Source organism: Natator depressus, chromosome 3 (genome assembly GCF_965152275.1).
Source record: "Natator depressus isolate rNatDep1 chromosome 3, rNatDep2.hap1, whole genome shotgun sequence".
NCBI classification, from domain to species: domain Eukaryota; kingdom Metazoa; phylum Chordata; order Testudines; family Cheloniidae; genus Natator; species Natator depressus.
The window spans coordinates 100,049,292-100,062,254 of NC_134236.1; the positions used below are offsets into that span (position 1 = coordinate 100,049,292).

At 41.1% G+C, this 12,963-nt stretch overlaps 2 protein-coding genes across 3 annotated transcripts in view; one reads left to right on the forward strand and one right to left on the reverse strand.

Annotated features, from left to right (window-relative positions):
- SAMD3 (sterile alpha motif domain containing 3) overlaps positions 1-12,963 on the reverse strand; it is a 309,380-nt gene that overhangs the window by 256,304 nt on the left and 40,113 nt on the right. The window lies entirely within an intron of this gene.
- TMEM200A (transmembrane protein 200A) overlaps positions 1-12,963 on the forward strand; it is an 86,706-nt gene that overhangs the window by 52,880 nt on the left and 20,863 nt on the right. Inside the window, exon 3 of one of the 2 annotated variants that reach the window (XM_074948414.1) lies at positions 7,460-7,618. The exons of the other annotated variant lie outside the window; for it this stretch is intronic. Coding sequence (XP_074804515.1) covers positions 7,470-7,618 — 149 coding nt within the window. The 5' untranslated portion in view covers positions 7,460-7,469. The remainder of the gene's footprint in view (positions 1-7,459; positions 7,619-12,963) is intronic. 2 annotated transcript variants of the gene reach the window in all.

Here is a 12,963-nt window from a genome sequence, read left to right on the forward strand (position 1 = left end):
TTAAGTAAAAATATGGTTGTTTTTTTTTAAATTGACTACATCATTGATTTCAAAAGAGAATGTCTTGATTTTTGTGAAAGATTGGTACCATTTGTGTCCTGATCCTGCATCTGGGTTTACTCTAGCAGAACCTGATGTAGGGTTAGAGACTCAGGGTTTGTCTGCATGAACATTTAGTTTGTGGCAAGCTGGGGTGTAAATCTACGCTGCACTAGCCTTCCATGTACTAACTGTCCATGTAGACCTTGCAAATACACATTAACAGTTGCTACTCCGCTTGATCTACCTTGCTTTGAAACGGGAGTAGATCAAAGTGCAGTAAGTAACAGTGTGTGTGTGTGTCAAGAGGGTCCATGTGGACACTTAAGGCATGGCAGGCTAGATTTACACCCTGGTTTGCCACACACTGAATGTTCATATAGACAAATCCTGAGTCCTTCAAGGTGCAATGGGATTACTGACATGTGTAAAGTGTGAATATGCGTAAACATGTTCTTAAGTTCTGTGTTGGATCTGGATCAGAGTGCTCCAATGAAGTCAATGGTAGTTTTGCCACTGGCTTCAATTGCTGCAGGATCAGGACTTTACTGATTATGGTCCTGATTCTGGAAAGTACTAAAATATATGCTTAACTTTAACATACAGTAGTTGTCAAGTTTTGTGCAGCTCCCTTATATTCTATAATTGGCAAATATGTAAATCAGTTGCCAACCTAAAGCTTAAGGACAACACATCCTTCTGCAATCAGGGGCAGGAGTAGGGCATGGAGCTGCACTAAACCTGGCAGCTGGGGCTAGGATATAGTAGAAGAAGTCTGGGGGCTTCTGCAGATAGCTGGGTGGATGCGTGTTGCGGGGACAGGCTGGAAGGTTGGCAGTTTCAAGAGAAGCTGGAGGAAACTGGGGCCTACCTGGGCCTCTCTCCTTAGGCCCATTTCCTCAGTCCCATTGGATGTGTGATCTCTCAGGTAGGCTGCAGGAAGGTGCAACAGGGCTGCCTGCCAAGCATGTGCTTAAATATTACCCTGAATAGGGATGCTTTCCTAATTGAGGCCTCTATCTAGGATAATGAGCTCATAGTTGATATGAAAAAATAGCAAAAAAATTGTATTTATAAAGCGGTCACTCTTTGTGAGTCTTTTCTCTTTAATAGAGCTTCCTTATTTAAAACTGTTTAACTGTAGCTAATGGTTTAAAACTCCATTTTCTGTCAGAACCAGCAGGCAGAAATATTCAGAAATCTTGGCAAACAAAATGTAGCTTTACGGTGAGGGAGCACTGTGCTTAAAATTGCAGTAAAGGAAAATTCTTTTCAGTTCCATGATGACATAAAAATGCTCTGTTCTTCTAATACATCTGTTGTGTTTTTGAGCAGCATCTTTCCAGCTGTTGGCAAGTTTATAAGGATGTTTGACAGCAAAGGCAAGAATTTGAAAAACCTCAAGGGGTGTGCTTGGCTGCATCTGTGAGACAGTTCATGATATATGCATTTGAGATGTGAAATGGTTTACATACTATGAAACTTATAGGATCTGTGAAATTCCAATTCAATTTCCATTAAACAGTTAATGATTGCTTTTAATCATTTAAGTGTCTTTCATCTTTAGAGGTGGTTGACACCCCTCTTTAAATGGTGTGACTTATAACATGAGTAATTCTATACATGCAATATTTGGATTAAAGAAAAGCACTTAAATGCAAAACATTGCACTCCTCCTTGTTATTGACAATTATACGGAAAGAGAGGTGCTGTCAGCATGTTGTATAGTTTCTCATTTGTCATCTCTTTTGTATAATACCTGACAAAAATCTACATTAAAATGGAATTAAGTTTGAGTGTAACTTAGAGCCAGATACATTACACGGATGTTGTAATTATCCCAAAATAAAGCATTATAAAGCCAGGAAATATAGAGTTATGGTTACACTTACAAGAAATCCAAACATTTTAAGGTAAGAAATGCACAGTTAAGGCACTTGTGACAGGGTGGTTGTTTGTTTCGCTCTTTCAAAGTCCCCAGTAACTCCATACAAGATTTCCAAGTATAAATAGCCTTTACGTGGTTAATATATTACAAAAAAACAGCCCTTTGCATGTAAATCATAACAAAAGTCCCACAACTATAATACAGAATTCCTCAGCACAGTCCAAAGAAGTACATTCAATCTTTCAAGTTCCAGCAGTTCATCAACACACCAGGTAAAGCTCCAGCATCTCTCACCATGCTGAGGCTCTGTGGTACAGCTCCATTGCCTGTCAGCACACCTCACCTCTAAGGTACAGCTCTGGCAACTCTCACCATGCTTCACACCAGCCCTTCTAGCTAGGGTGCTTCCCTGTTTTTGATCTCAGGTCTGGTTCTGATTCTCACCTGGAGACATCAGTGGGCTCACCCTTTCATTGTTCCCCAGCCTTCAGTCCTTGAGCTCAGATAGCCAGCAGCCATCTCCCTCTGCTGCCCTCAGCCTTTGGATCCTCTCCTGCCATGGCTTTCTGGCCTGGGGAAGTTTGTAGGTGATCCACGCACCTGCAGCTGCATTTTGGTGTCAGCAGCCTGATCTGGCTCCAATGGTTACTGGGGAACTCTCACTGTTCTCTCTGTCAGAAGCGTTACCTCCCTTGCCCCGGCTGTGATTCTCTTCCCCCCGCCACCTCCCAAAGCTCTCAATCCACCTCAGCTTCTCTCTCTGGATTCTGTGTCCTCCCTTGCTGTTTCTCATTTATAACTCTGGGGGCAGCTCCACCCTCCTCATTATACCAAACTAGGGAGCACCCAGACTGGAACAGGAGAGCTGGGCCCCATTTCATTTAAGATGCTAGCTACCCTGTGACAACACCCACATATCCTTAACTCTGTCCTGTAGTTATGCAATGCAATAATCATAAGATTATGATTGACATTTTACTATTTTTGGATTTAATTATATTGATTTTTAAAGACTGATTTTTCATATTTTTTCCTTTCATAGTTTCACTTCAGTTGTATTGGGGATAAGAATTTTGTTGTTGCTTATGGATATCTTAAAAAATGGATGAACTCTAGAGCTGCACATCCCATTGGATAACCCTCTGGAGAATAGTTACATAATGATTTAGAAAATCCGACCGTGTTAAATTATAAACAGTTTACTCTTGCACACTAAGGTTTTTCTTTCATAAGTCTTGTTGCCTGCTTCAGTGCTATGGATTTTGTGTGTGTATGGAGAGGTGCAGTTTAAAACCAATGAAGTTCCACGAAAGCTTATGCTCTAATAAATTGGTTAGTCTCTAAGGTGCCACAAGTACTCCTGTTCTTTTTGCGGATACAGACTAACATGGCTGCTACTCTGAAATAAATACTCTTCTAACTCAGTGAGTGAAATCCTGTCCCATTCAAGTCAATGGAAGTTTTGCCGTCGACTTCCATAGGGTCAGGATTTCATCCAGTATTGCCATAGCTAGAACCACTGTTTCAGTCCAGCAAGGCAATTCCTGTGTTCCTACGAATACAGTTTGGGAACATGGTTACGGTACCGTTCACACTATTCTGTTGTTACTGGGTGAGGGGACAAGTGTTTTGTAGCCAGGTCCACAAGCACTGTTCTGTTGTTATATAGTAGGGCCTTTATACTGTGCCCTGGCTGGGATGATTTAACTGGGAATTGGTCCTGCTTCGAGCAGGGGGTTGGACTAGATGACCTTCTGGGGTCCCTTCCAACCCTGATATTCTATGATTCTATGATTCCATGATATTGCAGTTATGGGACTGACAGCCAGTGTTTACATGCCATAGAATAAGCAATTGCATATGTTCTGTGACTACGGGATCACTCCTTCTAGGGGCAGAAAGGACTTTCCTTCATGCCTTTCATTGTTTTCTGAAGGCATCTGCATATTCTCTGTCTCGTTTAAAACTTGATCTGGAGTTTGTGTAGAGTGTTCTTTCAGACACACAAAAATCTAGCAGATTTATTTTTCATGAGATTTCCCCCCTGTCAAAAATGTTGGCCTTAAAGAGCTTAAGAAAAATCAATTGAGATGAAAGTGAGAAACAAATAGGGCAGCACGGAAAAACAAACAAGCATCAAAACCAGACAACCCAGAAACAAGGGGAAAAGAAAGAAGGTTTGAGAAATATGGCCTTTTCCAGCATTCCTTGCCTGCCGGAGTTTCAGTGCTTAAGAAATACAGGATCTAGCATCATGGATGAATATTCATCCTGTGGATGAAAATCACCTACGTGTTAAAAGTGAACTGCAAAGCCTTTTAAAAACAGCCAAGATCCCATGTATGTAGAAAGCTTAAAACCCACAAACTGTTTTGAAAGAGTGAATCTGAGCCTGTAACACTTACATGAGCTTCTTGGAACAGGGAGTATCTTTATGTGAGTCGTTTACAGTATGGAGCATTTGTCAGAACTTAACAAGCAATCATCCTTATTCTCTAACTTCAGTGGGGTGGCTCATGTGAGTAAAAAGGAGTAGAAGTTCATTGAGGATACAGTTTTGATCCAAAGGAGCACTATTTGCCCCAAAGAAAAATCCACCAGTTTGCAGTACTGGGCCTTTAGCCCTTCACATACTTATCAAATCTTGAAATAAATTTCTTACATTTTCTTGCAACTGTTGATAGCACCATGAAAAGTTAAGGGCCCAATTCTGCTCTTGCTTAAGATGTTTATAATATGGGAGCATAAATTCACAATTTGGGAAAGCAAGAGAAGGGGGAATGGAATAATTTTTAACTATTTTATTTTCTGATGTAAATGTATTGGTAATGTATAAGACCGCAATCCTGCAATTTGCAGGATATAGGCATTTGTCAGCATGTACATCTATAACTGATTTCAGATTTTATGTTTTACATTCTCAAAAAATGTTTCTTTTAATAGACATCAGTTTAAAAATCACACTGTTTGAAATATTTGCTAAAATCAACACCTTCAGTTACTGAGACTGATATTAGATGAATTGTGTCTCAGGTTCCTTCCTCCAGCCCCCAGTGCATGTGTGCATTTTTCAGCATTTTGTGTAACACCAGTTTAATTTATGATTTTTTTTTTAAAAAACAGACCTTATCTCTGAATATGTTGTCCCTTGTTGTGATTCTCTATGTAAAGAGCTAGGAAGAAAATAGAATTCCTACATTAAAAGTGAACAACAAAGAATAAGGAACTGTGTGTCTTACACTCTTACTTTCTTATGCATGAAGTTAGCCTCATTTGTTTCTTTGTCTGTTTGTCTGTCTCTGTGCCTATTATTTACATTAGCAAGATCAGGCCTTGGTTTCCCTGTTTATGGGCTCAGTTTTGCAAGGTGTATGCTGGGTCAGTCCAGCAAAACACTTGGATTTACAAAGTAGGTGTTTCACTTTAAGCACATGAGTAGTGTTACTGAGGTCAATGGACTATTCATATGCTTAAATTTCAGCATGCCGGTTAAGTGTATTGTTAGAATGGGCCGGAGTGCTCAGCATCTGGCAGGATCAAATCCTGTGCTGAAGAGCTCTGTCAGTCTTTGGAGGATCTGAACAATTAGATCATAGTTTGAGGCTGAAACCTGAACTTCAGATTTCTTATTTGAGGAGGGATAAGATGCTGACTCTGGGCTGTTTTATTCCACAGGTATCTCGCAAATGACCTCCACACAGAGTAACATTGGAGTATCTCAACAACTCCTTCCCCCTTCAGACAGGGCTGGAAAAGCTGCAGTTCAATTTCTAATGTAAAAGCTTAATATTTTTTTTGCCACCTTTATACAGGACACAAACCTCTTTTGTTTGGCTATGCAGTTCACCTTTAAGTATGGTGCTAAAGATAGATATTCTCAAGGAGATCAGTTTGAAGAAACACTTATCCTGATTGAGGTAAAACCTTACATTTATAGAAAAAGGTTTATTTTAAAAATTTAAAGTGACCCAGAAAACACGTAGTCCAGAACATGAGCTTCATTTCAGCTCCATGTGGAAAAGACTATTTGCTGAGACTTTCAGTTGAATATTAAATTCCAAACTATGAACCATTGCTTTCCTCATAGCAGAAGGCAGACTTTATGGCAGCTGGACTGTTTCAACAAGACAGTTTGCAGAGAGGAAAATAAACAATGGCTTGTGTAATTTGTTTATTGCATTTATTTATCAATTCATTTATTAAGCATCTAAACAGGCAGAATTTAAACTTGACCTGTACTCAGTTATCTATTTAATATGTCAATCGTTGAGATGCTGATGGAAAGTTTTGTTAACCATCACTGAGTAACTTATCATCCCTTTGGACTTATAATATGGTTTTACATGATACACATACAAGCATCCTCACTACTAAGCAGCATAAGAATATTGATGCTAAATCTGGTTAATATTCAGCCAGCAGAGAGTTTAGAAGGAATTCTTCTATTGCACAGTATGTCAGTATGCTGTTAGACAGACAGACAGATCGATATCTTTCTTTTGCAATGGGATTTGATACATTCTTCCTCTTCCTACAAAATTTAGTAGGAAGAGAGTTCTTGGGATTTAAAGTGGATTCTGAACTGCATAGAAACCTGTTTTAAGAGAGAGAGATTAAAGGCATTTTGTAATCAGAAAGGCTCCCTCAGCAACAGGCAGATAAATCTTTAGTAGCAATTTTGCTAACCTTTCTCTGAGAATTTTTACTTAAAAAAATATTATTGCCATATTAATCCAATTAGACTTTAAAAGAATCTCTCATGAGTAAGGCTAAGATTTAGTCATGGGTATTTTTAGTAAAAGTCATGGACAGATCACAGGCAATAAACAACAGTTCATGACCGTGACCTGTCCATGACTTTTACTAAAAATATCTCTGACTAAATCTTAGCTGCTCCTGGGGCCCAAGGGCACATTTGCTCTGGGGTCCCCCGGGGGATTGACAGCTGGCCCCTGCTCTGACGGTAGGGGCTCACTGTCCCTGGCCGCCTGCTGCTCTGACGGGCTCTGGAGCTGCCCCTAGGACTGCTGCTTCGGGACTGGTGCTCTGGGGCAGGACAAATGCTGCTCCAGCGGCCCCCAGGGCCAGCTGCACTGGCTGCTGCTCGGGTGGCCCCAGGGCCGGCTGCCTGAGCAGCAGCCAGTACAGCTGGCCTCGAGGCCACCCCAGCAGCAGCCGGTGCAGCTGCAGAAGTCACGAAGGTCCCAGAAAGTCACAGAATCCAGGACTTCCGGGACCTCTGTGAAAGACTCACAGCCTTACTCGTGAGTTATGTTTTTTTAGCAGTGGGAGTCAAAAAAAAAATTTTTTTTTCTGTTTCTGTTTGCAGTTTATAGAGACAAATATCCCGAACAGATTGGAATGCTGAAATAAAGAGTGAAAAATGCCAAAGATTATATCCTAAAATAGAAAAAAAAGTCACCATATAAACAGATTAGGACTACTGACAGCATGGCATGTTCTTTTCTTTTTTTTCTTTCTTTTTTTTTTTAAATGGTTTTCCTTTGTTTTTCCATTTACAAATTCTAATAGACAGCACAAAATGTGGCTACACAATCCACACCCTGCAAGATCTGGATTCACCAGCAGAGAGGCTGCCACAAACCCTGAGCCTAAAAAGAGATTCCTTAAGAAGTTGGTGGATGTGGACAGCAGAGGAGTGAAGAGGGAAAAGGTTAGCAGGGAGGACGGGTAAGAGCCAAAGCCTATTAGTGGCTTATGCGTAAGTAGGGAGCTGGGGAGGTTATTGCATGTCAATGAGAAGGAGCCATAGCCATATTATTAGATAGGAAAAAGAAAGGAGTGAGGGGAGATCTAATTGTCAATGTGACTATTCACATGCTTAAAGTTAAGCACGCGCATAAATGTTTGCTAGTTGAGAACCTAAGGATAATATTTTCCAAAAGGTCTAAGAGACCTAGGAGCCTAAGTCACTTTTGAAAATGGGATTTGGACACTTTCTAAAATTTTACCTTATTTGTGTGTGTGTGTGCGCGCGCGTGTGTGTGTAGCAGTTACTCCATCTACAGAATGGGGACAGTCCCCTTGGTAAATTGTTTTGTGTTCTAAAGATGAATAGTATTCCTGCCAGCATAAATCCAGGGTTGAATCTAACCCATTTAAATATATTTATATTACTGATATCCAGGATCATCACTTTACTGTAGCACTGTCTAAAACCATGTGGTATATTGGGGTCTTTAATATTTTACCCATAGGACATGTGAGTCAGGAGTTCTCTACTTGAAGCAATATCCCTTGCTGACCATCAGTTTCAACAAAGTAAAGAAATGCTTGTCATTAATCCCCAGCTAACATTAGTCCTCAAAATTGGCATTCCTATGATGTAACCTAGTTACTATGTCAGAGAAATAAAGTTCCTTAAAAACTGCAGTTTCCCCATACCATGTGTGCTGGCTAAGAGAGGAGGTAGGTATAACAATATAGATGAACCAAGCCATGCTGAAAAGCACCTCCCTTCCCCAGCTCACCTTGCATGCACAAATAAAACTATAATTCTCTTCCCTTCTACCCCTACTCTGTTCTGCCTGCCCTGTCTCCATGTTTTTTATTGCCCACATTCTTTTTTAAAGTAATAGATTTTTCAAATAATTGATTCAATAAAGAAAAGGGGGTTGCTTTGGGGCTTACAGTAAGACAGTGAGGAATCCATTTAAATGGGGGGAGGGTATAAGTACTAAAGCAGTGGGGAAAGATAGCTGTAGCTTGCAGTGGAGAAAATTGGAGCAGGCATGGATTAAGCAATGAAGTACATACTAGCATAAGGCCAGGGCAAGCACAATTAAAGCGAGTTCATCAGAACATCTCACCAAGCCAAAATATGTCATTAAACACAAAAATCAATCTTGATGCAAAGCTCAGTTGCACAGCTAATTCCCGAGTGTCAGAAAATGCAAAAATTAAGATTCCAACAGCCAGGTTAACTTGGTTGAATTGCACTGCTTGCATGTTTTATAGCAATGTGTTTCACAGCACAAAACATTCTATATTATGTGACACAATTAGGATCAGATGACTTTAGTCAAGCACAGACATGGTGTGTACTAAGGAGCAGTGACAGCAATAGTGGAGTAATGTTGGGGAGCAGTATGAAGCTGCACCACCTGGAGTGGAGCTTTGGGACTCGATTATGAGCCGGGGAACTAGGATGAGACAGCATGCTCAAATCTCTGCTTCTGACCAGCTCTGCTGGCTAGTTCAGAGGGTTGTCAGGGCTGTGGGCTTCTGGGTGGTTTGCATTCTCTAGGAGTACTGGAAGGGAGTTTAGGGGATATCATGGTCCAGGCTTACCAGGTAGGCTTTCTGTAATTTACACTAGGGTTCCCACTGTTACTGACCCGGTGGAGCTGAAATGGTTCTAGCAAGAGTGGGAACTTTTTTGTGAAAAAATCCTTGTGTAGGTTGTGTGTATGGGAGTCTCAGTTGGTGAGACCTTCACATTGGAGGTGGTCATGGTGGAAGAGGTTGTAATTCCTTCCAGACTGTTAGTCACCCGTGAATTTGTCCCAGTGGCTCCATGGCAGGCTAAATCATCCAATACGTTGTCTTGTTTCTGCAGCTGTGGAGACCTGTCTAAGTTCCAGTGTTTTAGGAGCACACTCAGAAACACACTGTAGAACTGGACACTTGTGCTGTTAGCTTGGTTCTTGCCATATTTATGGATTTATACATCTGCAAAAATAGACGCCCAACAGATATTGGGAGTTCTAAATCTGTGCTTCTGCGGTGAGGCTGCCCAGCCGTGATGTACTGGTTCTTGTACTTTTGCTGTCATGGCAACATGCAGTGACAGCACTCTTGCTGAGAGGCCAGCAGGTGCGGCATTGGTGCCGACCTGTTGCTAGGTACCTGCAGTGTTCCCTCTAAGCTGGGTTGGCAGGGTAGCATGCAAGTGCTGTTGCATTCTAGCAGCGCCCTACCCACCCCGCTCCCCCACCATACCAAGACAATTAAATATATAATGTAGCCAGACTTTCCCTGTGAATGTTTCCAAGCACAGTTTTAAGTAGCTCCACACTATTAGGAGTATCTATGCTTCCCACCTAGAATTGGCAACAAGTCCTCTAAAAAGGCAGAACGTCAGGATGAAAAGAGAAAAAGGATCAACAAAGAAATGAGCTGTCCCTAATGGCAGCTTGGGGATCTATTTTTTAATAACTAGGACAAAGGAAGAAATCTTTTTTTTTTTTTTTCCTGGCCCCACTACTGTTTTCCATAGTTGGGTCTTTCTATTTTGCGGTTAATCTTCTTGTTTTAACCCCAGCCCAAAAGCACAACTCTTGGGAGTATCACTGATTCTGACCTGCGCTTTTACCCACACACCAACTCAGCTGTAAAGACTTGCAGATTCCATTTGTTAAACATTTCTGAAATTCATGGCTATTTAAAGGGCACTTGTATAGGAAGCAGAACCCAGCCTCTCAGTTAGTTAGGATACATCTGGTTTACAGCAAAGCCCTCAGTCATCAGCCCAGGACCACAAGAGTCAGGTATACATAGATTGATGCTAGCCACACAGCCCAACCTCTTCTTGCAGGTGTTACCCTACCTAGATGCCAGAGACTTATGGAGGTCTCCTGCCTGTACAGCTTATTTCTCTCACTTTTTGCCTATGACCCTAATCCAGCATCTATGGAGTCAATATGGAGCCTTTCCATTGACTTCTGCGAGCTCTGTAGCAGGTCCTATGTGGTTGCTAAGGTCAGCTTCTTGGCCTCCTTGAAGACCATGATGTTTCAGGAGAGTGGCCCTACCTAGTGATCCACATGACAGAGGTGGGAAGCATGCATCAAGCACACCAGTGAGGGGTACTGTTAGGGAGCATGCAGAAGAGGATGGACCACTCACTACCAACCAAAGACAAAATTGTGAAGTAAAGGGTGCCTGTGACTGGAAGGAGTAAAGGGGTAGAAAAGGAGGAGGGATATTTCTGGTAGGCTTTAGTTATATAGAATTGAATCCTCAAAATGAACCACCAGGGTTTGACCAGCTCCCGGGTCAAGTAAGCAGTCCTGACTGTGTTATATAGTTCTCACAGTTAAAATGGTGCCTGCTTTGATTCACCTGTAACTCAATTCTCAGTGGTCTTTCTGTCTCATTGATTTCTCATTTGCCGTAGATACAGAATCATGTGGTTCATTTGATTTTTTTTTTTTTCATTGCCTCTTTTCTCTCCTCCATGTTACTCTCTTATTTAGTCATCTGTACTGGTTAAGTTATGAATTCAGGGTAACATTCTGTGTCTAACATTCCAGGCCTTTGCACGTAGTTCCCTGATCTGGTTCATCTCTGCCTTCTGTCCTCTATGTTCACTCTGTGTGGTCCTTATTGCTTGCATCTCTGTCATCCGTTATCTCAGTGTCAGGCTTTTGTTCATTTTGGATGGAACTTTTGCCCTCCTGGTATTTGAGCTGCTAATTCCTGTGCACATTTTAAAACTAAACAGTTTTTCATCCAGTTACTTACTTACTTAGCCTGCTGAACTGTGACATTGGTGGTTGTTTTTGCTGCAGTACATTGATTGCCTTGAACAAGCACAGACTAACTTGTTTTCTCTTTTATGGCCCTTCATGGCCTCTCACATACATATTATCAACCTGCCAATCATATCTGCAGTGCCATCCTTGATAGCACATGTCAAGGTTCCTTCCCCACTCTAAACTCTAGGGTACAGATGTGGGGACTTGCATGAAAGACCCCCTAAGCTTATTCTTACCAGCTTAGGTTAAAAACTTCCTCAAAGTACAAATTTTGCCTTGTCCTTGAACCCTATGCTGCCGCCACCAAGCGTGTTAAACAAAGAACAAGGAAAGAGCCCATTTGGAGACGTCTTCCCCCCAAAATATCCCCCCAAGCCCTACACCCTCTTTCCTGGGGAAGGCTTGATAAAAATCCTCACCAATTTGTACAGGTGAACACAGACCCAAACCCTTGGATCTTAAGAACAATGAAAAAAGCAATCAGGTTCTTAAAAGAAGACTTTAATTAAAGAAAAAGTAAAATAATCACCTCTGTAAAATCAGGATGGTAAATACCTTACAGGATAATCAGATTCAAAACATAGAGAATCCCTCTAGGCAAAACCTTAAGTTACAAAAAGCCACAAAAACAGGAATATACATTCCATTCAGCACAGCTATTTTACCAGCCATTAAACAAAAGGAAATCTAACGCATTTCTAGCTAGATTCCTTACTAACTTTTTACAGGAGTTCTGAGATGCATTCCTGATCTGTTCCTGGCAAAAGCATCACACCGACAGACAGACCCTTTGTCCCCACTCCCCCTCCAGCTTTGAAAGTATCTTGTCTCCTTTTTGGTCAGGTGCCAGAGAGGTTATCTTCGCTTCTTAACCCTTTACAGGTGAAAGGGTTTTGCCTCTGGCCAGGAGGGATTTTATAGCACTGTGGACAGGAAGGTGGTTACCCTTCCCTTTATATTTATGACAGCACATTTGTCAAATTTTCCAATAAGCACCTTTACAATTTTTCCCATGCCACTGCTTCTACAATGTCAAAATCCACAAGGCCACTGTAGAGGAGGTGAATGAGCTTTCTTTACATCTCTTTTTAAGACACACCTATGATAGGATGCCTAAAATACACTTGATAATGTTTAGGCAACTGGTATCCTGTGACTGCTACTTATTACACTACTAATAATGGTCTCACTATTACCTTGTGCTCTGCCATCTGTTTGTTGTATCCATCTGCTGTCTCTTGTCTTATACTTAAATTGTAAGCTTTTTGGAGTAGCAACTGTCCCTTCATTGTATGTTTGAACAGTGCTTGCCACAATGGGACTCTGATCACTGACTGATTAGCCTCTAAACACTACAGCAATGCAAATAAAATAGATATTTGTGAAAGGTGCCATACAGAATTTTAGATACTAATGAATAACCCTTAAATATACTTGAGTATTCATTTTGTTTTCACTTGTCACATTAGCTGTCTGAATAGTCTACTTTTAGAAAAGCATCCCTAGGATGCTATTTAAAAATAAAACATAATTGGT